The sequence below is a fragment of the Elephas maximus genome, chromosome 24 (genome assembly GCF_024166365.1).
Source record: "Elephas maximus indicus isolate mEleMax1 chromosome 24, mEleMax1 primary haplotype, whole genome shotgun sequence".
Classification (NCBI taxonomy): domain Eukaryota; kingdom Metazoa; phylum Chordata; class Mammalia; order Proboscidea; family Elephantidae; genus Elephas; species Elephas maximus.
Genome location: NC_064842.1, coordinates 3,120,943 through 3,143,209, shown reverse-complemented (window position 1 = coordinate 3,143,209; position 22,267 = coordinate 3,120,943). Strand labels below are relative to the sequence as shown.

The 22,267-nt window shown below is 45.1% G+C and overlaps 1 protein-coding gene and 1 long non-coding RNA gene across 3 annotated transcripts in view; one reads left to right on the top strand and one right to left on the bottom strand.

The window, feature by feature from the left end:
* The window catches only part of SMYD2 (SET and MYND domain containing 2), a 68,806-nt gene extending 67,780 nt beyond the window's left edge, over positions 1–1,026 (bottom strand). For both annotated transcript variants that reach the window (XM_049868082.1, XM_049868081.1), the window contains exon 1: positions 758–1,026. In XM_049868082.1, coding sequence (XP_049724039.1) covers positions 758–930 — 173 coding nt within the window. In that variant the 5' untranslated portion in view covers positions 931–1,026. The remainder of the gene's footprint in view (positions 1–757) is intronic.
* Positions 1,027–17,133: 16,107 nt separating this feature from the next.
* On the top strand, positions 17,134–22,019 carry LOC126067000 (uncharacterized). Its single transcript, XR_007515304.1, has 3 exons — positions 17,134–17,222; positions 19,401–19,546; positions 20,941–22,019. It is a non-coding gene; the product is annotated as an uncharacterized LOC126067000 (long non-coding RNA).
* The last annotated feature ends 248 nt before the right edge of the window (positions 22,020–22,267 follow it).

Genomic DNA, 22,267 nt, shown 5'->3' with positions numbered 1-22,267 from the left:
GCGTGCGCAGCTCTGACAGCGCCGGGCGGCGGCCACGTGGCGGCTCTCTGCTGCAGCACGTGGCTCCGCGCGCGGGGTGAAGCGCGGCCGCAGGCTCTAGGACCCCGCGCACGGTGGGCACGTGGCAGCTCTCTGCTGAGGCACGTGGCACCGGCCGGCGCGTAGTGAGCGTGGCCGTCGGCGCTAGGACCCCGCGCGCCGCGGGGACGTGGCTGCCCTCGGCCGAGGCACGTGGCACCGCCCCGCGCGGGGTGAAGCGCCGGGCGCCGCGCCCTTCCTGCCCCCAGCCGCCGGCGCTAGGACCCCGCGTGCGCACTTGCTCCCGCCGCGGCCCAGCCCCGCGCTGCGTCCCCGGCTCCCCGCTCCCGCGCCCCCCGGCTCCCGGCCGCCCGCGCCCCCCGGCCCCCGGCTCCCGGCTGCCCGCGCCCCCCGGCTCCCGGCCGCCCGCGCCCCCGGGCCCCCGGCTCCCGGCTGCCCGCGCCCCCCGGCCCCCCCTGGCGTCTCCCGGTCCCCCGGCTCCCGCGCCCCCCCCGGCTCCCGCGCCCCCCCCGGCTCCCGCGCCCCCCCCGGCTCCCGCGCCCCCCGGCCCCCCGGCTCCCGCGCCCCCCGGTCCCCCGGCTCCCGCGCCCCCCAGGCTCCCGCGCCCCCCCCCGGCTCCCGCGCCCCCCCCCAGCTCCCGCGCCCCCCGGTCCCCCGGCTCCCGCGCCCCCCCCGGCTCCCGCGCCCCCCAGGCTCCCGCGCCCCCCCGGCCCCCTACCTGGCGAAGCAGTGCTCGCAGTGGTTGCCCCGCTCCTGGGCCGTGAGCACGCAGGCGTAGGCCGGGCAGGAGAAGAGCAAGTCCCCCACCTGGAAGGGCCGCAGGGCCCGCAGCCCCCGACCCTTGCCCGGGCTGCAGAAGCGCTCCAGGCCGCCCTCGCCGTCGGCCCACATGGTGGCGGCCCGGCGCCCGCGAGCTGCTGGCGGAGACGCGTCACCGGCGGCGGGGCGGGTGGGACGCCGTTCGCGGACGCGGCTGCCCGCTCCCCCCGGAAGGGACGCGGCCCCGCCCGGTCCTCGCGCGCCCCGGGGAGAGAGAGGGCGCAGACCCGGCGCCTCCCGGGCCGTTTCCGGTGCGGCGGCCCCGGGGACTGCAGGCCCGCGGCTCTCGGAGGCAGGGCGCCAGGAGGCTGCACCCCGCCGTGCCTCCGCGGAGCCGGCAGGACGCGGGTCGTCCCCGGTGGGCGGGCCGGGGTCGCCCAGAAGGGCAGGTACCCAAGGTGGTCCCCGGACAACCCGGAGGGCAAGCCCGAGGTGAAGGGAGCGGGGCGAGGGCGTCTGTCGGCCCCGCGGTCCCTGCCAGAACCCCTGGGAGTGCTTGGGCGATACCGAGGAGGAACCGGGGAAAGGCAGCAACAGAGGAGACTTGGCTGCGCTGAGTTAGTGGGTGCTCAGTCCCCCGGGATGTGCTCGGGAGCCTTTCAACCTTCGGTGTCCGCGTGCTTTGCCCTCTGCCCCTCAGAGGGAGTGAGTTACGTGCACACAAGTGGGGCGCACAGGTCACCCGAGTGCGCACTGCGTGGATGCTGCAGAGGGAGCGGGATACAGCCGTGTCTGTAGGGAACAACGGCTGGAGGCCAGTGGGACGCTGTGGCAGGAGTCTGTGCTGGAACTGTCAATGGTTTCCGTCTGCTTGACCCCCTGCCCGTTTTAGAGGAGTCGTTTATACTGTGAGTCACTCAGGATTGAAGACATAACACACGTACTCCGTAGAGCAGAGCCTAGCAGGGAAATCATACACATACGAGCTATTTTTTTCTTTGTGTGAGAAGAAGAAAGTCTGTGTTCCACATAGAATTGTGTGAAGACTGAAGTTGATGTGAACACAGCAAAGGCTCAAAGTTTGCAGAGATAATTAAGCAGAAAATATTAATACTTCAAATTATGGTCTTAGCCATAGTTGAGGTCATAGTTTGACTAGTTTACCAAAGGCAAAGATGAATGTATGTAGTAAGACTAGTGGAATTTTTGACACTTCAATAAAATTCCAATATTCATGGCAAAATGAATAAGCTCCTAGCCGCCCTGCAGGGGAAGGGTGTTGTCGTAGATGCGTTTCACTTACACATTTCAAGAAGCACTGAGCACCCACTATATGCCAGTCAGTGGGATAGAAAGACAAGAGGTAGCCCTGAGTTCTTGCCCTGGAGAAGTTCGTAGCCTGATAATCACCATGAGCTACTGACTTTCATGGGCCAGACGTTGTGCTAAGTGCATTAAACACATCTCAATCTTGCAATGGCCTAATGAGTTAGCTGTTGGTATGGTGCCCAACTATGGTTCCAACGTTAGGAAACAGACTCAATAATTTCCAAGACCACACAGTATATTGCAGAATTTGCTGTCAAAGTCATTCTGGATTTAAGGCCATGCTCTTAACCAGAGCGTTACTGCAAACACAGTTCACTGGGTTAAGTGTAAGGTCCCTGGTTGGCACAAGTGGTTTGTGCTTGATTGGTAACCTAAAGGTTGGTGGTTTGAGCCCTCCCAGTGGCACTGCAGAAGAGAGACCTGGTGATGTGCTTCCATAAAGATTTCAGTCAAGAAAACCCTATGGAGCAGTTGTGCTCTGTCATACGTGAGGTCTCCATGAATTGGAATCAACTCAACAGTGGTTTTGGCTTTTTTGGTTTGGATTAAGTGCTAGTATAGTGGTCTGCACAAAATGTCCTATGGGGATACAAATACAAACTGTCAAGTTCTCATGTGCTAAGGCAGCCAATCAGGGGTTAGAGAGAGTAATGTTTAAGTTAAGATCTAAAGGATGAATAGACCTTTATCATGAGGAAGGACAGGCATTCTAAGCAGAGGGAACAGCAGGTGCAAAGTTCCATTGGTAGGAAGAATGCTATATGAACAACTAAAACAGAGTAACTGAAACATGCATTGGAGGGGAAGTATCAGTCAAGATCATCTTAGAAGGTAAGTAGGCCAGATTGTGGGACTTTAAGCAATAGAGCCTGAAGGGTATTAGGTAAGTGTTTCTCCAGCCATGCTACCTAAGTTGCTGCTGACAATTGTGTCCAGTTATAGGTGGACATTGTATGTCAATGAAAGGATTTTCTGAAACCTTAGAACTTTCTGAATATGTCTCTACCCAGGCAAGTCTTGGATAAACTCTAGAGCCATAGAGTTTTGTTGGTTTCTTTTTTAAACAGCTTTATTGAGATATAATTTACATACCATACCATCCACCTATTTAAAGTGTACGATTCAGTGGTTTTAAGCATATTCGCGGATATGTGCAGCCATCACCACGATCAATTTTGGAATGGACTGTAGTTTTTTAACATTCTGATTTCTGAGTGCTCTAGCCACCATGAAGGGACTGTGATATAGAAGTAAATAAACAATTATAATACAGTAAATGATATGCTTTCTCAAGGATTAGTTGTGCAAAGTAGCCTACTTGTTTACTTTTTTTATTGCTGGTAATTTTTTTCTTTCCTTGGGAAATATTTCTGCAGCTCAGCAAAAATAATAACATGACTACCGAATTGTCTGTCTTTCCAGAGAAATGGTGGTTGGAACAGACATGCTCTTGTGGGTGAAGGAGATATGACTTGACAACACTGGAAAAGCAGCAGCCTTGTTGTAAAGAAAAATGCCTGGGCTGAACTCAAGTGGTTCAAGATGGGTGAATGGCCAGGGAAGGATAGCCATGAATTTAGGAGCTTAAGTTACCAAGAAAACTGTTTAAAATAAACACCCAAGGGATGGCAACACACCAGCCCAGGGCGGACCGATGACAGCACTCTTAACGCAGCTCAAGCTTGTCAGCCTGCCACTTGGCCTTCTCACATTCCATGAACGTCCGCTTTCCAGCTGCTAGGGCCATCCGCCCTGTCCGCCCCTCTCCACTGTGACTTGGAAAGAATAGAGTTTGAAGGAAATTAATTACAAAGAAGTAATACAAGAACAGAGACCCCCTTTGCTAAATTTCTCTAAACTAGAAGTTGATCTAACTTGAGTAAAGTAACTTTCCAACCACAAATTGGAGCATGAAAGAAATCGCTGTGGCTCAGGGAAATAAAGCCTTAGCAAAGAAAGAGTACCAATAAATGTAGACAGTGGAGCTGTATACTGCCACACCCCTGCACGCATTTCATTTATTGGATAGAGGTCACAGGCTTGCTGTGTGTTGTTGTGTGTCCTCAAGTCAATACTGACTTCTAGCGGCAAATACAGGACAGAGTAGAACTGCCCTATAGGGTTTTCTTGGCTGTAATCTTGACAGAATCAGGCTGCAAGGTCTTTCTTTGTCGAAGCTGCTCCTTTCAGTTAGCAGCCCAGTACTTAACCATTGCACCACCAGGGTTCCTTTACACTGTGATAAACCAAAAACCAAACCTGTTACCATGAAGTTGATTTCGACTCATAATTACCTTATAGAACACAGTAGAACTGCCCATAGGATTTCCGAGGAGCAGCTGGTGGATTTGAACTGCCGACCTTTTAGTTAGCAGCTGAGCTCTTAGCCACTGTGCCACAAGGGCTCCATACACTGTGATAGACCCTAGGGAACAGTGAAGAGACCAACATATACACACAGATAATGATATAGTAGCTGAATCACGGCCCTCCAAGACATCAGGTCCTTATCCCTGGAACCTACAATAGTTACCTTATGTAGGAAAACAATCTTGCATATATGAACAAGTTAATTACATTGAGATGGGGAGATTATCCTGGATGCTGATTTTCAACTTCTGGCCTTTGGAACTGGGGTACAATGAATTTCCGTTGTTCTGAGTCATCAAGTTTGTAGTACTTGGTTGCAGCAGCCACGGGAAACAGATACAAATTGTAATTCAATAAACGTTTTAATAGGGGGCTGAACGAAGCGCAGTACAAAGACTTCTCAGGTCTGACAGCTCCTTTGAAAGAAAGAGTAGGAGTGCCAAGGGAAAAAACCTAATTCCGTTACAGGTTTTAAGAAACTGAAGGTGTAAATTTACTGGGGTAGGAAAGAACTTGACTATCCAGGGAACTACTTTTACTTTAATTAATAAACACTTCCCAGTGGCACAGTGGTTAAGAGCTACAGCAAGCTACCGCTGCTAACCAAAAGGTTGGCAATTTGAATCCACCAGCTGCTCCTTGGAAACCCTATGGGCAGTTCTACTCCGTCCTATATGGTTGCTATGAGTTGGAATCAACTCAATGGCAATGTTTTTTTTTTTTTTTTTTTCCCAACGTAGCGTATACTATGTACCAGGCGCATTGCTAAGCACTTTTCAAATATATTCTCATTTAACTCTCCTAACAACGTTTTGCAGAAATGTACCAGGCGCATTGCTAAGCACTTTTCAAATATATTCTCATTTAACTCTCCTAACAACGTTTTGCAGAGGAGGACACTAAATCACAGAAGTTAAGTAACTTGTCCCGGTGAATGGTGGGCTCAGGACTCAGAGCGAGGCAGCCTGACAGTGGGGTCCATACTCTGGGCCACTGCACAGTGCTGTCTCTGGCCAGCGCTAAGGCCCTGATTAAGCGCTCGGCTGCTAACTGAAAGGTCAGCGGTTTGAACTCACCAGCTGCTGCACAGGAGAAAGATGTGGCAGTCTGCTCCCGTGAACATTTACAGCCTTGGAAACCCAATGGGGCATTTCTGTTCTGTCCCGTAGGGTTGCTATGAGTTGGAATGGATTCAACAGCAATGATTGGGTAAAGCACCAGGTAAGGAGCCCTGGCAGCACAGTGGTTAAGCGCTCGGCTACTAACTGTAATGTTGGCTGTTTAAACCCACCCGGCGGCTCCAGGGAGAAAGACATGGCGATTGCTCCCATAAAGATCATGGCTTAGAAAACCCTTTTGGGCAGTTCTACTCCGTCACATGGCGTTGTTAGGACTTTGTCTTAGTTACCTAGCGCTGCTATAACAAATAGCACAAGTGGATGGCTTTAACGAACAGAAATTTATTTTCTCACAGTTTAAGAGGCTAGAAGTGCAAATTCAGGGTGTTGCCTCTAGGGGAAGGTCTCTTTGAGCTTCCCTCTTGGGCGATCTTCATGTGGCTTGGCCTCTCTCTCCCACCATCTCTGCTTCCTAGCTTGCTTGTTTAATGTCTTTTTTTTTTTAACTGAAAAGAGATTGACTTAAGATACAACCTACACTAATCCTGCCTCACTAGTTTAACAAAGACAACCCATTCCCAAATGGGATTATAACCGCAGGCATAGAGGTTAGGAGGACACAACTCAATGCTATCAGAGGTGAGATCAGCTCTGTGGCACCTAACAACAACAAAGCCCCAGGTAGGGGATCTCAGGGTGAGACTGGACCCGCCAGTGTGGGCTGCAGGGTGAAGACCGTGTGCATAGTTAGTTTGTACTGTACGGGCAGAATGGAACCAGAGAAGAATTTGACTGACATGCTCAGATTTTCGCTTTAGAAAGGATATTTTCACAGAAGATACATTAGCAGGGACTGAGAACAGAGTTAGAAATAAAGAATTGTAATGGATTAAATTGTGGCCCCCCAAAATATGTGTCAACTTGGTTAGGCCATGTGTGCTTATCCTCCATTTTGTGATTTGTTTTGTTTTGTTTTCCTGTATGTTATAAATCCTTATCTCTGCCTGTGGTTATAAAGATTACTCAGGTCACCTCCCTGATCCAAAAGGGAGTTTCCTTGGGGTGCCTGTTTCACATTTTATCTCTCAAGAGATAAAAAGGGAAGGGAAGCAAGCAGAGAGTTGGGAACCTCATACCACCAAGAAAGCAGCACTAAGAGCAGAGCGTGTCCCTTGGACCCAGGGTCCCGGTGCCTGAGAAGCTCCTCAACCAGGGGAGGATTGAGGACAAGGACCTTCTTCCAGAGCCAACAGAGAAAGGCTTCCCCTGGAGATGACGCCTTGAATTTTGGGCTTGTAACCTACCAGACTGTGAGAGAATAAATTTCCCTCTGTTAAAGCCATCCACTTGTGGTATTTCTGTTATGGCGGCACAGGATGACTAAGACAGGAGTCTAATAAGGAGCCCTGGTGGAGCAGTGGTTAAGTGCTCAGGTGCTAACTGAAAGGTCGGCTGTTCAAACACACCAACAACTCTGCAGGAGAAAGATGTGGCACTCTGCTTCAGTAAAGATGATAGCCTTGGAAACCCTGTGGGGCAGTTCAGCTCTGCCCACTAGGTCATCATGAGAGTTGGAATTGACAGCAGTGGGTTTGGTTTTAAATGTAATAAATGGTCCAGAGAGGAGATGTCACTGGCCTGAAGGGTGGAGACAGTGGTGAAGGTCAGGAGGAATAGATTTGACATGAATAACTTTTAAATACCAGGACCTGGTGATTGGGTTGGGGAGGGGAGAATATGAGCCGTGGAAAGTATGTCCAGTGACAATGGGGTGTCCTATACCTAGTCCCTCAAGTTTCCTGCCTCCCCCCTCTCGGCCCTGCATCCCACAAACAAAACCCTGTTAATTCTTACTTCACTGGATTTCTTGTTTAATCCCTCTTCGTTTCCATCCTTACGCCTCTCGACCCTTGTAGCTGTATGTCTGGATCATAGCAGGAGCCTCCTAAGAAGTGGGGGGGGGGGGGTAATTTTTGTGATCTTAGCAAGGACCATACACTGCCTGCCTGCATTTCCTTTTACCCCGTACCATTATCTCCTGTTCAGTCAGGACATTGGTTTGGAGAAGAAATGATTTTGCCGATTAGGAGGGAAAAGATGCTTGTGCTTCGAAAGCCTAGTGTTTTGGGTTGCAAAAGCCTAAAATCTAAGGGGACTCAGGGCTCCAGTCAGCAAATTCATGATGATGGTGTAGGAAGGAGGACTCCCCCTGCCCAGAAGGGATTCTCCAGGACTAGGCTAAGGGGCAGAGTTGGAGGAAAAGGCCGAGAGAAGTTGGGGTACTTCTGTAAGAAACGGCATGCACCTTAGTCTCCCCCCAGGTTGAACCCTGGAGGAGTGGGGTGACATAAGAGAAACCCCATAGGTTGGGGGAATTCAGAACAGAAACGACATGTGTCCTGTTCTCAAGTAGACCCCAGAATTCCCCTGCATCATAGAAGTGGCTGTGTGGGAGAAAGTCCTGGGACCTCTCAGAAATCTCTCGTGGGACATAGGAGAGTGATTTCCCATGCAGCCAAGTTGTTGTTAACTGCTGCCAACTTGACCCCTGCCTCATGGCTATCCCCTGAACAACGGGATCAGACCATTGTGATCCATACGGTTTTTACTGGCAGATTTTTGGATGTAAGTTGCCAGGCCTTTCTTCCTAGTCTGTCTTATTCTGGAAGCACCTCTGAAACCTGTTCAGCATCATAGCAACACGCCTCTAGTGACAGACAGGTGGTGGCGGTACTTGAGGTGCATCTGCCAGGAAACAAACCTGGGTCTCCCATGTGGATGAGGATTCTGCCGCGGAATCGCCACTGTCCCATGCACCCAAAAAAAAAAAACTAGTGCCAAAGCGGGCCGTAAAATAGTGAGGCACCCAGGAGAGCCATTGTGGATGAGAACAAGGGACAACCCAGCAGACACCTGTGTGCACGATGACCAAGGACCTGACGTTCCCACCCATGACCACTCAGTGCCTTAGCACCCCACGTGCCCCCACGTCCGAGAGGCAAGCGCAGGGAACTGACGGATTATATCTTACCACCCAGGGAAAATGAGGGCTCCTGACTGAAATCGTTACGGTTCCTTGAACGCATGAGTTTGTAGATGAGCTTCATCTGTTGGGTCCCTTCCTGTGTCTTGGGCCTTTGTTACTAGCTGTCAAACACCTTGTCTTGAAGTAACTGCTTTAATAATGAGCCTCTCTGTTCAAGAATTTTCAGTTGCTCTTTGTTGTCTACTATCAGTGTCAAGCTTTTCTTTCTGACTTGAAAAACCTAACCTCTAATTGTTCTTTTTTTCAGCTTAAGTTCTATCTATTTCGAGAAGCCTTTGCCAGACATTTCTGCCCATAACAATTGCTACTTACTAAGTTAAGTCTCATGTGTACCATGCTGACATATATAAAGTGATGATTTAGGTATCGAAACTTGTGACAGCAGGAACTCAGCGGGACTGCCTTGATTTCCCGGGTCTCACAAGTTTTCCACCTTTGATACGATGCAGTCGCCACTTTTCCATTGCTTGTTTTGGTGGAAAATATTTGAGCTTTCCTTCTCTGACAGGTTTCTGCCTTGTGTAGGTTCCAGCTTTTGCAGGTTTTGCCACACACACACACACACACACGTACACTTTCTCCTTCACCTATATTATCTTTTCCATTATAAACTGCTACATATAATCGATTATACTATATTACTATAAAAAATATACTATAGTCAATTATAATTATATAATAAATTATATTATAAATTACTGTATATCTGCATCTATATATTCCCATGTAACTTAAAAAGTCTTTAAAGCATGATGCTGTATGTTTATTGGTAATCTTTTCAGTGGCTAGCTCAATACTTGTTAATGTGTTAGATTCTCAAACATTCTCTGAGTGACTGATGTACTGAAAGGTCTGATTAAATTTTGATGGATGGTGACACCTTGATTTTAAGAGTATGTTCCACTGGTAATGTTTATTAAATTTTATCAAAGAGTGAATAAGAACTTCCAGGTAGTGAATCTGTGAGGAGCTTACAGAGATGAGTGTCGCCCTGTGAGTCTAAAGTGAGTACCGTATTCTGTGCTATTTAGAGGGGGCTGTATTGGTGTTCCCAGGTTATGAAATCCTAAGTGTTGGCTTACAATGCCTACAAATTCAGATGGCCAAAGGCACCCATGTCAGGCTCTGTTGTCCAGCTGGCAAACAAAGATTGTGGACTCAGACAGAAATAAACCTTGGCTTCCAGGCTGAAGAGCAGCAGGAGCACCCCTAAATGTAGTTTACAGCCATAACACCAGCATCTCAGCCGCATTGCAGCATCTTTACTGGAGGCAGAACTACCCAAGGCGAGGAAACTATTTATATCAGTGGGAGGAGTAAGAAAGCCAGAGGAAAGTACTTAAATAACTATTTGAGGGTCAGGTTGATCAGCTTTTAAACTACCAGCCATGTTCTCTTGCATTTGGGGAGAGGGGGGAGCTTAAGGTGGCTTTGTCCTCACGATTCAGGCAATATAGTAGCTCTAATCAGGTAATAAAAATGGAATAAAAAGACAACAAGGACCAGGGAAAAGACCCTGCTACTGACATGTTTGGTCCTGATCTAGACGTGTGAACTTTTTATCTCTGGAGAGTCTCAGTACTCCCCCCCTTAAAAAATTACCGATTTTAATGAAGTTCACAGGTATCTCGTAGTTTTACCATGTTGAGAACTATGTTAAAGCTTTCTTATTTGGGGAAGACAGTGTCACCTAGTGGCTGGAAGAGGGGGACGGGGAACCAGGTACAGAGTTTGACTTTCTTGCCAAACAGAGGCTGCTGACCTTGAGCAGCTTGCATGGAGCTGCATGTTCAGTGAAATTCCCGGATTTTGTGCACGTGAAGAAGGGTTCCACAAGAAGGAGAGAGACGAGAGGTGTTATTTAAAGCCTTCAAGCCTAATTCTATCTGCTTTACGAGTTTAATCTTTACATTGCCATTGAGTCAATTCTGACTCATAGCGACTGGATGGGATGGGGTAGAACTGCCCCATAGGATTTTCAAGGATGTGATCTTTATGGAGGAGCCCTGGTGGCACAGTGGTTAAGCACTCAGCTGCTAACCAAAAGATCGATGGTTTGAACCCACCAGCTGCTCTGCCTCTGTGGGAGAAAGATGTGGCAGTCTGCTTCCATAAAAATTACAGCCTTGGAAACCCTATGGGGCAGCTCTGCTCTGTCCTATAGGGTCGCTATGAGTCGGAATCAACTTGAATGCAATGTTATTTACTTTCTTTTGAGGGGGGTAATCTTTACAGAAGCAAACTATCACATCTTTCTCCCACAGAGAGGCTGGTAGGGAGTTCGAACCGCCAACCTTTCGGTTAGCAGCCAAGCGCTTAACCATTGAGCAATCAGGTCTCCTTAGACACAAGGTAGGCACTCAGTAAATTCTTGTTGGGTGAATGGACAGTGTAAGGAAGAAGGTGTTAAGCAATGTAAGAATTGCAAAAAAAAGTAAAATTGATAATAGGAGGGAGAGGTTACCTTCTGGCTTCTTTGACATTGTTTATGTAAATGACGGGTAGTTAAGCTGACAGTGATCCTAGAGTAGCTAAAGCAAATGGAAGAGATGATGAAAAAAGTGTGACAGAAGATTTTAAAGTGCGGTCAAGAACACAAAGCAAAGTATTATCATGAAACATGCAAAGACCTGGAGTTAGAAAACCAAAAGGGAAGAATACACTCAGCATTTCTCAAGCGAAGAGAACTGAAGAATAAATTGAAGCCTCAACTGTAGTACTGAAGAACTCTGTGGGCAAAATATTGAACGATGCAGGAAGCGTCAAAAGCAGATGGAAGGAATACACAGAGTCAGTATACCAAAACAAATTGGTTGATGTTCAACCGTTTCTGAAGGTAGCGTGTGATCAAGAATCAGTGGTATTGGAGGAAGAAGTCCAAGTTGCACTGAACACATTGGTGAAAAACAAGGCTCCCAGAATTGATGGCATTCCAATTCAGGTGTTTCATCAAACGGAAGCAATACTGGAAGTTCTCAATAGTCTATGCCAAGAAATTAGGAAGACAGCTACCTGGCCAATCGACTGGAAAAGATCCGTTCCATGCCTATTCCAAAGGTGATCTAACAGAATGCGGAAATTATCAAACAATGTCAGCAACATCACATGAAAGTAAAATTTTGCTGAAAATCGTTCAAAAGCAGTTGCAGCAGTACATCGACAGGGAACTGCCAGAAATTCAAGCCGGATTCAGAAGAGGACATGGAACAAGGGGTATCATTGCTGATATCTTGTGGACCCTGGCTGAAGGCAGAGAATACCAGAAAGATGTTTACTTGTGTTTTATTGACTATGCAAAGGCATTTGACTGTGTGCATCATAACAAATTACGGATAACTTTTTGAAGAATGGGAATTACAGGACACTTACTTATGCTCAAGTTTTTTTTTTTTTTTTTTTTTTTTTTACTTGTGCTCATGCAGAACCTGTGAACAGAACAAGGGGATTTTGTGTGATTTAAAATCAGGAAAGGCGTGCATCAGGGGTGTATCCTTTCACCATACTTATTCAATCTGATGCTGTTGTTAGGTGCCATCGAGTCAGTTCCGACTCGTAGCGACCCTATGCACAACAGAGCGAAACACTGCCTGGTCCTGAGCCATCCTTACAATTGTTGTTATGCTTGAGCTCATTGTGGCAGCCACTGCGTCAATCTATCTCGTTGAGGGTCTTCCTCTTTTCCGCTGACCCTGTACCCTGTGAAGCTTGATGTCCTTCTCCAGGGACTGATCCTTCCTGACAACATGTCCAAAGTATGTAAGACGCAGTCTCGCCATCCTTACCTCTAAGGAGCATTCTGGCCACACTTATTCCAAGACAGATTTGTTCGTTCTTTTGGCAGTCCATGGTGTATTCAATATTCTTCGCCAACACCACAGTTAAAAGGCGTCAACTCTTCTTCGGTCTTCCTTATTCATTGTCCAGCTTTCACATGCATATGATGTCATTGAAAATACCATGGCTTGGGTCAGGCGTACCTTAGTCTTAGGGTGACGTCTTTGCTCTTCAACACTTTGAAGAGGTCCTTTGCAGCAGATTTACCCAATGCAATGTGTCTTTTGATTTCTTGACAGCTGCTTCCATGGGTGTTGATTGTGGATCCAAGTAAAATGAAATCCTTGACAACTTCAATATTTTCTCCGTTTATCATGATGTTGTTCATTGGTCCAGCTGTGAGGATTTTTGTTTTCTTTATGTTGAGGTGTAATCCATACTGAAGGCTGTGATCTTTGATCTTCATTAGTAAGTACTTCAAGTCCTCTTTACTTTCAGCAAGCGAGGTTGTGTCATCTGCATAACACAGGTTGTTAATGAGTCTTTCTCCAGTCCTGATGCCCCGTTCTTCATATAGTCCAGCTTCTCAGATTATTTGTTCAGCATACAGATTAAATAGGTATGGTGAAAGAATACAACCCTGAGGCACACCTTTCCTGATTTTAAACCAATCAGTATCCCCTTGTTCTGTCCGAACAACTGCCTCTTGATCTATGTAAAGGTTCCTCATGAGCGCAATTAAGTGTTCTGGAATTCCCATTCTTTGCAGTGTTATCCATAGTTTGTTATGATCCACACAGTCGAATACCTTTGCATAGTCAATAAAACACAGGTAAGCATCCTTCTGGTATTCTCTGCTTTCAACCAGGATCCATCTGACATCAGCAATGATATCCCTGGTTCCACATCCTCTTCTGAAACCAGCCTGAATTTCTGGCAGTTCCCTGTCAATATACTACTACAGCCATTTTTGAATGATCTTCACCAAAATTTTGCTTGCGTGTGATATTAATGATATTGTTCTATAATTTCCACGTTCGGTTGGATCATCTTTCTTGGGAATAGGCATAAATATGGATCTCTTCCAGTCAGTTGGCCAGGAAGCTGTCTTCCTTATTTCTTGGCATAGACGAGCGAGCACCTCCAGCGCTGCATCTGTTTGTTGAAACATCTCAATTGATATTCCATCAATTCCTGGAGCCTTGTTTTTCACCAATGCCTTCAGAGCAGCTTGGACTTCTTCCTTCAGTACCATCAGTTCCTGATCATATGCTACCTCTTGAAATGGTTGAAGATCAACTAATTCTTTCTGGTATAATGACTCTGTGTATTCCTTCCATCTTCTTTTGATGCTTCCTGCGTTGCTTAATTTCCCCATGGAATTCTTCACTATTGCAACTCGAGGCTTGAATTTTTTCTTCAGTTCTTTCAGCTTGAGAAACACCGAGCGTGTTCTTCCCTTTTGGTTTTCCATCTCCAGCTCTTTGCACATGTCGTTATAATACTGTACTTTGTCTTCTCTAGAGGCCCTTTGAAATCTTCCGTTCAGTTCTTTTACTTCATCAATTCTTCCTTTTGCTTTAGCTGCTCGACGCTCAAGACCAAGTTTCAGAGTCTCCTCTGACATCCATCTTGGTATTTTCTTTCTTTCCTGTCTTTTCAGTGACTTCTTGCTTTCTTCCTGGATGATGTCCTTGATGTCATTGCACAACTCGTCTGGTCTTCCGTCACTAGTGTTCAATGCATCAAATCTGTTCTTCAGATGGTCTCTAAATTCAGGTGGGATATACTCAAGGTCATAACTTTGGCTCTCGTGGACTTGCTCTGATTTTCTTCAGTTTCAGCTTGAACTTGCATAGGAGCAATTGATGGTCTCACAGTCGGCCCCTGGCCTTGTTCTGACTGATGATATTGAGCTTTTCCATCATGTCTTTCCACAGATGTAGTGAATTTGATTTCTGTGTGTTCCATCTGGCGAGGTACATGTGTATATTCACCGTTTATGTTGGTGAAAGAAGGTATTTGCAATGAAGAAGTCATTGGTCTTGCAAAATTCTATCATTCGATCTCCGGCCTTGTTTCTATCACCAAGGCCGTATTTTCCAACTACTGATCTTTCTTCTCTGTTTCCAACTTTTCGCATTCCAATCGCCAGTAATTATCAATGCCTCTTGATTGCATGTTCGATCAATTTCAGACTGCAGCAGCTGATAAAAATCTTCTATTTCTTCATCTTTGGCCCTAGGGGTTGGTACGTAAATTTGAATAATGGTCGTATTAACTGGTCTTCCTTGTAGGCGTATGAATATTATCCTATCACTGACAGCGTTGTACTTCAGGATAGATCTTGAAACGTTCTTTTTGACGATGAGTGCAACACCATTCCTCTTCAAGTTGTCATTCCCAGCATAGTAGACTATATGGATTGTCTGATTTGAAATGGCCAATATCAGTCCATTTCAGCTCACTAATGCCTAAGATATTGATGTTTATGCATTCCATTTCATTTTTGACGACTTCCAATTTTCCTAGATTCATACTTTGTACATTCCAGGTTCCAATTATTAGTGGATGTTTGCAGCTATTTCTTCTCAGTATCTTCTGATACTGAGCAAATAATCCGAGAAGCTGGACTATATGAAGAAGGATTGTAGAAGACTCATTAACCACCCTCCATATGCAGATGACACAACCTTGCTTGCTGAAAGTGAAGCGGACTTGAAACACTTACTGATGAAAATCAAAGACTACAGCCTTCAGTATGGATTACACCTCAACAGAAAGAGAGCAAAAATCCTCACAAATGGGCCAATAAGCAACATCTGGAGAAAAGATTGAAGTTGTCAAGGATTTTATTTTTCTTGGATCCACTTGGAAGCAGCAGTCAAGAAATCAAATGATGTATTGCATTGGGCAAACCGGCTGCAAAAGACCTTCAAATGTTGAAAAGCAAAGATGTCACTTTGAGGACTAAGGTGTGTCTGAGGCAAAAAAAACTGAGGCAAGCCGTGATATTTGCATTTGAAACCTGGGCAGTGAATAAGAAAGACCCAAGAAGAATTGATGCCTTTGAATTATGATTTTATTGCCTAGGAGGAAGACTTAAGGTTGCTTTAGGGAAAAATATTAAATAAATAATACAGGTATTAAGCAATATGACAAGAAAATTGAAGACGTGAATGACTGGAGTTTAGAAAACACGGGAAGGAAGATCATTAAGGTCATTTTAGTTTTGCTGTTGTATTGTTTAAAGAAATGTCAACCAAAAAATTACTACATAAGTGCTGTTAAACTTAGTTCACATTCATAAGTCTTCCTTCTCTCGACAGTTTCCTGAACACCCCGCTGAGTAGACTTCCTGTCTGAGGTGTCTCTTACCGAGGACCCCTCTAGTAGAGAACTATGGCTGTGGTGAGGTGGTGCCTGCTAAAAGTTTTGCCATCTGCAGCAAAATGAGAAAAGTGACTACAACGTAATGCTTCTATTTTACAAAGCTAAGCAGATGGATTTTAAAGGGCGTTAAAAGAATCTGAGATTAGGATCTTAACAAGGCTAAAATAGTTTCTTTTTTAAATGATGGGGGCTGTAGATGGTATTCTTTTTTAATGTTCTAGGCAAAATAAAAATCGTCAACTCCTGTGGAATCCACTACATTTATTTTTCTAAAATTATACTACCAGTAGTCTCTGAAATTTAGAGACACGAGCCTCAAGAATGGCATCACAGAGACATTAAACACATAGAAAAATATTTAAGGGTCCGTGAGTGACACGAAAGGTTAAGCGCTCGACTACTAACCAGAAGGTTGGCGGTTTAAATCCACCCTGAGGATCTTGGGAAGAAAGGTTTGGAGATTTACGAAAGGTCTCAACCTTGAAAATCCAGTTGAGAGTGGTTCTACTCTGCAGCACACATACTTACTGGTTATCAAGGTGGGATACAAAATGTGATATTGTTCTGTAATCTGTCTCCCACCTCACTCACTGACGTATTTTAATGTCAATAATTTATAAAGGCTACATGGTCTGTTGTTGTACCATAATTTAAGCAACCCCCAGTTGATGGACATTGGCAGTGTTTGGGGTTTTAACCAGTCTAAACAATGCTGCAATAAAGAACCTTTTAAACAGTTGTTTAAAATATCTTTAACAAATAAGCTATTTTCTTTTGGGAAATGCTGTATGTAGTTAGTATTACTTCTTGGAGATTCACAATGCATATTCACTTACTAAGCAAGTATTTATTGGACACCTGCTTTTGCATTTTTATGCAAATAACGCATGCCTTCTCAGTTTGTTTGCCAACCACACCTTCCCCTGGCGAGGTATTTTTGTAAGCGCAGTATGCTGATTTTTGTTTTTGTTTTACAGCAACATATAAAAACACAAAAAAAGTTGGCATAGCAGTGCTTATGGAAATACCTTGAGGAGGGCGTGGTTGGCAAACAGACATAGAAGGCATGTGTTATTTGCATAAAAATACAGTAAATCGTGCTAGGTGCTGGGATTAAAATGTTGAAGGCTCTGAGAATTCTTACAGTAAAGAAGCCTGTTTAATTCTGTTTGACTTAAGGTTCCACAATCATTTTAAATCATATTACCCCCCCTGCCCTTTTTAATAGAACATCAACTTAAATTTCTCTAGCTTTATCTGGAATACTAATATAGTATCAATCTTGTTGTTGAAAACTATGAATTAAGTGCCTATACCTACCTGTTATTTTTCTAGGAACTCTGCAAAAAATCTTGGAAATTTTTTAGAGGAAAATCGACAGACTATCTTCCAAAGTAAGTAGTATTTAGTATGAATATTTTGGTGGGAACATTGGAGGTTTTTTAAAAATTATTATTTTCTGTTTTATGGTATTCATATCATTAGTACAAACACACCAAAACCAAACCAGCCCACTGCCATAAACTCAATTCTGACTCACAGGACCCTGTAAGACAGAGGAGAATTGCCCCAGAGGGCTTCCAAGGCTGTAATCTTTCCAGAAGCAGACTGCCACATCTTTCTCCTGCTGAGCAGCTGGAGGGTTTGGACTGCTGACTGTTTGGTTAGTGGCTGAGCACTTAACCACTGTGCAACCAGGGCTCCTTAAACATACTTGCGCATGAAAAGGGAATGTGGGATATCAGTAGTTTACTGATCACTGAGCTTGTTTGGGGGGAGATGAATGAATTGGCCTGGGGAAAAGGGATTGACTGAGAAGGAGAGTCAAAGATTGAAAGGAAATTACTAGAAGGAATCGAGGATGGAGATTATGAAGACTATTGACAGCCTATGGAATAATTAAAATATTTGGTAGAAAAAGAAGGGTACAAAATCATATTTGTAATACGCAAAAACCGAGAAGAAAAAATGAGAAATACGATAAAATAATAGTGTTTGGGTTGGGCTGCTTTTTTTTTTTTCCTTTCTTCTAATTATCATGTTCATTTTTATTTTTAAAATGTATAATAAAGATAAAAGAAAAGAAATACTGAAGTATCAGATAAAATTAGGAGAAGAGAGTCTTAAGGGAGGAAGAAGATAGTGGTGAGTCAAACAAAGCATGGACCAGGGTGGGTCAGGGTGGAAGAGAGACCATTCACTGTGGCCTGGAGGGGACCATTCACCGCTCCAGTGCAGGCTGCAGTGGGGTCAAATGACAGAAGCAGAGAGGAATAGTTTTTTCTAGGACCCAGGACCCACCTCCCCCCAACCCCCCCCCCACTACCTTAGCTCCAATTTTATCATATTGGGATTTTGCCCCTATCAGTTTTTTCCAGGAGCTAATAAATGCAAACCTTAAATTAAAAACGCTGTGAGCAAGTCTTATTAACCTTATATTTGAACAGAAAAATAAAGAGCTGGTAAATCCTCTCTCTGAGCTGTTCCAAGTGCCAGAAATCTCATCCTCTGTGGCTGCTGCGTAAAACCAGAAAAACTTGGCCACCCAAGGTCATTTCACATGCCTTTTTCCTAAGTGTTTGTGTGTATTTTATCCATAAAAGACAAATTATTATGAAAGGATGTGAAATGTAAGTTTAAGAAACTCAGAGAACAAAGTACATTCTTTGCTCTTTGAATTTCTTAAAATTAAGTTCTTAAGGCTCCTGCTGCTTACCTTCAAGCAAGCAACCTTGAAACTACGCCGTGAAACCTAGTTAAAGGACAAGCCAGAGTTTCCACTTAAAAAAAAAAAAAGCACATGTGAAGGAGAATGTTCAAGTGTTCCAGTATCTACACTTATTAACAAAAATGCAATGCCTGCAGTGGGTCTCGTGGGAGCACACAGTAGCAGGCTCTGTATCCTACAGCTCAGCCAGAAGCGTTTACGCCCTTGTAATTAAGGCCGGAGGTGCAACCAGTGATGCGAACAGAAGCAATTATGTGGATTATTCTGTTCCCTTAATGTTTCTCAAGAGTTTGTGGTTTTATGTTTTTCCAAAGTCCCCTCGTAGCTCCCTTGGTTCTCCATATTTCCCTGGTTCTGTAGGTCCAACTTCAGATAATGACAAAAGCTTATACTGTATGGAGCCCTGGTGGGGCAGTGGTTAAGAGCTCAGCTGCTAACCAAAATGCTGGTAGTTCTAATTCACCAGCTAATCCTTGGAAATCCTATAGGGCAGTTCTGCTTTATCATATAGGATCACTACGAGTTGGAATCAACTGGACGGCAACAAGTTTGGTTCTTGGTTTGGGGATAGGTATATAGCACTTAATATATGCCGGGCACCATTTTCGGTACTTTGATATACAGGCAGTCCCCGGGTTATGGACGAGATCTGTTCCTGAGCGTGTCTGTAAGAATTTGTAGCTACGTCAGAGCTGGTGCACATGGTTCTTAGCCTACTTCAGAGCAATAAAAGCCTCTAAAAGCTGCACATGCAGCAGCGAAGGTGATTGTGATGAAGAATTTGTTGCAAGTAGGGGTTGGTTCAATCGTTTTAAAGTAAGGGCTAATTTTTATAACATTAAAGGACAAGCACGAGTTGACCGAAGAAGAATTGATGCCTTTGAACTGTGGTGTTGGCAAAGGATGTTGAATACACCATGGACTGCCAGAAGAATGAACAAATCTGTCTTGGAAGAAGTACAGCCAGAGTGCTCCTTCGAAGCAAGGATGGTAAGACTTTATCTCATGTACTTTGGACATGTTATCAGGAAGGACCAGTCCCTGTAGAACATCATGTTTGGTAGAGTAGAGGGTCAGTGAAAAAGAGGAAGACCCCGAATAAGATGGATTGACACAGTGCCTGCAGCAATGGACTCAAACATAACCGCAATTGTGAGCATGGTCCAGGCCTGGGCAGTGTTTCGTTGTGTTGTATACAGGGTCGCTATGAGTTGGAACCAACCACACAGCACCTAACAACGACAAGAGTTGTCTGTAAGTCAGATGTTCATAATATATATATATATGTACACACACACACACATATATATGATCTATTAGCTAATATTACTAAATAGTCCAGAGATAGATCTTCAGGCAACACTTGATCCAACAACTCAATGATGCCATCTGGGCCCTGGTTTCTTTCATTTTTTCCATAGTATTTGCTTTATTTTACTGCTAACCCTGAGATGATTACCAGCTCCTTCTGTGTTCATGTCCATCAGGAAAGAGCGAATGGCATTTTCCCACCAAAAGCTTTAAGGTTCCCTTTGCCTGAATGAGCTTAACTCATATGCCCATCTTGAACAGATCTCTGTGGCCTGGGGAGGGAATGCACTGAATAGTTTATCCTAAGTCACAATCTCCACTCCTGGGACTGGAGGTACATCCAACTGTCCCAGAGCCATATGAGTCCCAAAACAGAATATGGGGTGTTAAGGTGAATAGGGAGAAATGGATGCCGAGGAGGCTGGATATATTAATCCCTCCTTTCAAAACTGTGTAAGGATCAAGTGTTAAGTGTTAGGTCCCCAGAAGCTGACACTGAGATGAGGTGCAAACGCAAGGGATTTATTCAGGAGATGGTCCCGGAAGAGACCAGTAATGGAGTGGGGGGAGCAGGACAGAAAAAGGGAGGCAGTCAAGCAAGGGTGATATCTCAGGCCAAAGTCCTCCAGAGGGTCGTTTCAGCCTGGTCCGTTTGGGGCAGCCCTGGAGTGCAGGCCAGGGAAGGGAGCTCGCTTTCATCCTGCTGCACAACCTTGGCTAATAGTCGCTGGAGGTGGGAAAAACGTGTGTGGGGAGATCCATGAAGAAGAGCACCAGGTGCACACCAAGGGGGACAGAAACATCTGCATTTTCTGCTACAGGTAGGTACTGTTATTTCCATGTTCCAGTTATGGACGCAGAGGTTTGCTCAAGATCTCAAAGCTCGTAAGTGGAATAGCTGGAACTTGAAACCCTGCAGATTGATTCCAAAATCCAAGTGCTTAACCTCTATGATACATTGGATAAGAACATATCTTTACAGGGTGCTATGGTATTACAGCCACCACTTGTCTGTCAGTTTGTCGTACTGTGAATGGTGCAAGTAGTTAACATGCTTGGCTTTTAACCAAAAGGTTGGCAGTGTAAGTCCACCCAGAGGCGTGTGGGAAGAAAGCCTGGTGATCTACTTACAAAGAGTCAGCCGTGGAAAACGTCACGGAGCACAGTTCTACCCTGACACACGTGGGGTCGCCGTGAGTTGGGGTTGACTCAGTGGCAACTGGATTTGCAGTATTATCAATACGTCTTCTACAGTTTTCACAAAGGACTATTTTATTGAGTTTCTAAAATGCTGAAAGTAAAGTTTGTCTGAGGGGAAATCCATTAGTTTACTGTACTAGACTTCAAATACACAGCCTTAAAGCCAAAGTAAGCTTAGGGAGCAGAGTCAAACATTATCCAGTTGGTATACACTGAAGAATGTACTGTTCCCAAACTGTCCTAACCAGTGGGAAGCTGACCACTCTCACAGAATTATGTGACAAGTGATTCCGCAAGTCTTTCTTAACAAGATGTATTCACACGGATACCATATTTACATTAAGATAATGCCATTCATTTTAAAATAAAGGCTGTCCTGATTTTCTATATATGTATCATCCACTTGGCAAAGAATATTGAATACACCATGGACTGCCAAAAGAATGAACAAATCTGTCTTGCAAGAAGTACAGCCAGAATGCTACTTAGAAGCAAGGGTGTTGAGACTTCGTCTCACTCTGGACATGTTATCAGGAGGAACCAGTCCCTGGGGAAGGACATCATGCTTTGTAAAGTGGAGGGTCAGTGAAAAAGAGGAAGACCCTCAATGAGATGGATTGACACCGTGGCTACAACAATGGGCTCAAGCATAGCAACGATCACGAGGACAGCACAGGACCGGGTAGTATTTCATTCTTTGGCACACAGGGTCACTATGAGCCATCATGAAAATGGCACAGGACTAGGCGGTGTGTCGTCCTCTTGTACATGGGGTCGCTATGAGTCGGAACCGACCAGATGGCACCTAACAACAACAATCATACTCTTAATCTCCTATTTTTTTTTTAACTAAGTATATTTTCTGCTGTATCTGTTTACTGAAACATGTTTGAATTTTATTTTTCACCTTAAAGGAGTTCTCTTTATTTTTACTGAAGGAGTTCTCTATATTTTTCTTTTTAAAAGAGGGGGGTATATAGTATATATTTTTTATCTCTTTCCACTTGGTAAAGGAAAGAAAGCTTGTGCATAAATGGTGGGTAACCAAGTAAGCAACTTCCTCAAGAGCCTGAGAGTGGCTGTGGAGCAGAGGGCTAAGAAAGAAACCAGATGCAACCCAGCCTGCACCAGGAACATCAGATAGAACCTTCCTGGTCCCGAGGAGGTGAAGCCAGGGAGGAAAAGAGGGGCCAAACAGCA